This window comes from Triticum aestivum, unplaced genomic scaffold (genome assembly GCF_018294505.1).
Source record: "Triticum aestivum cultivar Chinese Spring unplaced genomic scaffold, IWGSC CS RefSeq v2.1 scaffold7B_scf_3587, whole genome shotgun sequence".
NCBI lineage: Eukaryota > Viridiplantae > Streptophyta > Magnoliopsida > Poales > Poaceae > Triticum > Triticum aestivum.
In genome coordinates this window covers 247,737-251,713 of record NW_025225115.1, presented here as the reverse complement: position 1 = coordinate 251,713, position 3,977 = coordinate 247,737, and the positions used below count along the sequence as shown (strand labels likewise).

Here is a 3,977-nt window from a genome sequence, read left to right as displayed (position 1 = left end):
GCATGATCTAAAAAAGCGCACGGTCATGAAATGGATCGGCGCGTTGGGCGCGCTGCCGACCCAAATCTAAAAGAGGACGGACGACGGGCGGGCGGCCGACCCAAACAGACAAAAAACGGACAAAAGCGCCGTCCGTTTGAGTCGGCCCGTTGGAGTTGCTCTTACCACATCACCAATATAACTTCAACATAGGAAAAGGTACACCGACTTGAGACACCGACTTGAGATGTAGACGTACCCTTAAATTTAAAATCTAAGAGTTTTTTTAGGGAAAGCCTCTTGGTACGGCAAGAGCTTCTGCGGTAGCTGTGTCGAGTACATGCTCGAACAACTCAGTCACACCAGCCACTGCTTCTCCTCTTTGACTGCGAAGCACAACAGCAATCCAACAGCAATAGCATCAGTGCCGTCCTAAAAATATGACGCGTCGATGTTCAGCTTGCTCATACCCGTCGGCGGCTTCTCCCAAGAACTTCAGGAATAGGTTCTTGGGCGAACTTCCGAGAATAATTTGATGTAATTGCATGAATAATTTGGTTTAAATTTTACTTCCTTCATTCCAATTAATAAGGCGTGCACGCTTACCAAAATCCAATCCTACTTTGATCATATATTAGATCAACAATATATACTACTAACAACTTCTTTCAATACAAATTTAACGGTATAATTTTTATCACATATAATCCACGTTTGGTTAGTCTAATTTATGGTCAGAGTTAAATTTTAAGGTAACACGCCTTATTCATTCAAATGAAGGGGGTAATATCGAGTTGACTCGGTGCATCCATCCATGCATAGGCTTCTGTACCCTTAAAACATGTACTCCCTCCACTTCATAATGTAGTGCGCCCGCGCTTTTCGAGATTTAAGTTTGATCATAAATTTAACCAACGTGAGCGACCACAGCGGGAGCAAAAATTATACCAGCAGTGTCCCATGTTAGTTAAATTTATGGTCAAACTTAAATTTTTAATGATATAATTTTCGATGATAAACTTAAATCTCAAAAAGCAAGGACAAACTACATTATGAAATGAAGAGAGTAACAGTTAATTTATTTGCGAAACCGCACAACCATAGGACAGAGGGGCAACCACTCCTCTTCAAGAATCTCGATGAGTGTAGTGTTTGCTTTCCGTATCTATCAAACTACTCCTCGTTTGTTCTACTCCCTCTATTTCTATATACAAGGCCATTTTATTTTTCATGTTAATATTTAACTTATATAATTTTGATCTACAAAATATGGTTTATATGTCGTAAAAAGTACAACATCAGAAAGTTCATTGAAATGTGTATCCAATGACATAGTACTTTTTTGGCATAGTACTCACTTTTTGTTGATAAAAAAGTGATGCTTCTTCTATAATGTACAGGAACTAAACGAATTTGCTCTTTTATTCGGATACATTGCAAAGAGAGGTCTGTTTTCATCTGAAATTCGTACTACTACTAGTATTTGTTTTCATCTCAAAGAGACCTTCACATACTTTGGCTGGATTCTACGTTTGGGCAGCTGTGGTCGGGAGCGGGGCGGGGTGAAGAACGAGCAGGGGATCACATCACATTGCGGCGAGCTCGGCCAGGAAGGAGGCGGCGTGCTCTGGCCTGACGCAGAGTGACTGCACGTTGACCCCGTCCTTGCCCTTCCACGGCGGGCACACGATGCACTCCGGCACCACCATCCGGTCCTCGTGCCACATCACCCGCGCCGGCGTGCCGCCGCCGAAGTCGGCCGCGTCGAACCCGATGCGCCGCCAGCTCGACACGGCCAGCCTGTTGTACAGGTCTTCCCCGGTCTCCGCGCCGCCGCCCTCGGCCTCGGCCTCCAGCAGAGTCTCCTTGCCGCGCCTGATGAGCCGCACCACGTCCCTGATGTCGCCGTCGGCCACCTGGGCGCGCGTCGCTCGCACCGACTTCATGATGGTGCAGTTGCCGTAGTAGCCGTCGTGCGCGCCGAAGAGCTCGCGCGCGTTGTTTGGGAAGACGAGCGGCGCGGGGGCCTCCGGGTCTTGGATGGCCGCGCGTGTCCGGCACCGCCACAGCACCGCCGTGACGGCTTCGAACAGCGTGCAGGCGCACTTGGCCTTGACGCGGCCGATGAGGCTCGACGGGACGATAATGTAGAGAAAGGCGCCCTGGCCCTCCTTCTCCTTGGGCTTCATCAAGGAGCGCCTCTCCTCCGCCGTGGCCGTGGGCGGAGGGAGATCCCGGATCGCGGCGGCCGACCTGACCGGGATGACGGACGGCCGCGGCATCCCGCGGGCGAGCTCGCCGACGGCCTGCAGGAACTGCCCAATCCCGATGCCGTCGGCCAGGACATGGTTCGACGTGACCCCGACGACGAAGCCGCCGCAGGAGAACTCCGTGACCTGCATCTGCAGCAGCGGGTCGGCGCGCCGGCAAAAAGGACCAGCGTAGGCGACGGCGAGATCCGCGAGCAGCGCCGGAGTGACCTTTTCCAGATCCAGGGCGCAGCCGGCGGACGCCCCCACGAACGGCACGCCCTCGTCGGTGCACACGATGCGGTGATCGGCTCCGGCGAGGCGGCCGCACACAGGGCGGTAGTGGAGGAGCGCTCGCGACAGCGCCCGCTTGATGGTCTCGATGGGATTGTCGATCGGATGGTCGAACATGAGGAGCAGTGTGCACGCGAAAGGCGGGATGCGCTGGTCGAAAGAGGAGAGTTGGACGTCGCCGGCCGGCGCCTGAGGTTCGGCGGGGTACACGACCACCGGCGAGGACTTGCTCACCACAACGCTCATTGCTATCGATCTGCCCAGCCCAGCGCTGCTACAAGGAAGACCTTGATTTTCGTTACTTGTATGAGTTCGGTTCATATATTTTGGCTGCAGCTATGATTTTTATAACATACTGGTCGGAGCTGAGCAGGGGCTCGGTTTATTTATTTAGTGTCAAGTTGATGCCTACACAAAAATAAAGTAATCGAGTATCTCATTCACCACCTGGCGTTATATGCCAAATTGCCAATTGTCCAATAATTCTACACTTACAGAAAATTACAGGCTGGAATCATCTCTCGTTAATCTCTTCTCCCACTGATTTTCAGGAGTGAACCACACTTCCCCTAATATCCAACAAGAACTTGACACGTTAGCCCCATAATCATAACTCGGTACTAAGCCACCCGTGGCTCTCTCTCCGGAGCTTTGCTAGACCTACCTAAAATTTGCTACTAGGAAATTTACGTAGGAGGTGATGTGGGCTTGTTTGATTGGACTGCACAAGGCGCACCTGAAATTCAGGGGAGAGATTAGTGAGATTAAGGAGACTTCATTTCGTAAGTAATTTATGTAGTTAGTTCATCGTCGTAGCATTTTTGCTCTCCCAGCCGTCCCAGGCTTATGACATTTTTTTTGAGAAACATGCTTTACTTTATTGATCAATAGAGCGAATTACAGGAATAATAGAAGTATCATAAGGGTGTAACAGCCATACATGGCTACCCTCCCCTAAATGTAAAGCATGTCGAGCTAAGCCATGAGCCTCCTTGTTAGAAAGACGTCTCTCATGGGTGAAAGAACAAGACTGAAACTCCCTGCTCGAGTCGATGATCTCCTGCACGATTGGAGCAATTGTATCCATTGAGGGAGTCCTGGATTAGGGGTGTCCGGATAGCCGGACTATGACCTTTGGCCGGACTCCTGGACTATGAAGATACAAGATTGAAGACTTCGTCCCATGTCCGGATGTGACTTTCCTTGGCGTGGAAGGCAAGCTTGGCGATACGGATATGTAGATCTCCTACCATTGTAACCGACTCTGTGTAACACTAACCCTCTTTGGTGCCTATATAAACCGGAGGGTTTTAGTCCGTAGGACGAACAACAATCATACCATAGGCTAGCTTCTAGGGTTTAGCCTCTCTGATCTCGTGGTAGATCTACTCTTGTACTACCCATATCATCAATATTAATCAAGCAGGAGTAGATTTTTACCTCCATCGAGAGGGC

General features: G+C 50.0%; 1 protein-coding gene across 1 annotated transcript; it reads right to left on the bottom strand.

The window, feature by feature from the left end:
- Window positions 1-1,327: 1,327 nt before the first annotated feature.
- LOC123172080 (acyl transferase 15) lies at window positions 1,328-2,852 on the bottom strand. The gene has a single exon (XM_044589116.1). It carries the CDS (start codon window positions 2,841-2,843, stop codon window positions 1,566-1,568), a length of 1,278 nt encoding a protein of 425 aa, XP_044445051.1. The 5' UTR covers window positions 2,844-2,852; the 3' UTR covers window positions 1,328-1,565.
- Window positions 2,853-3,977: the final 1,125 nt, after the last annotated feature.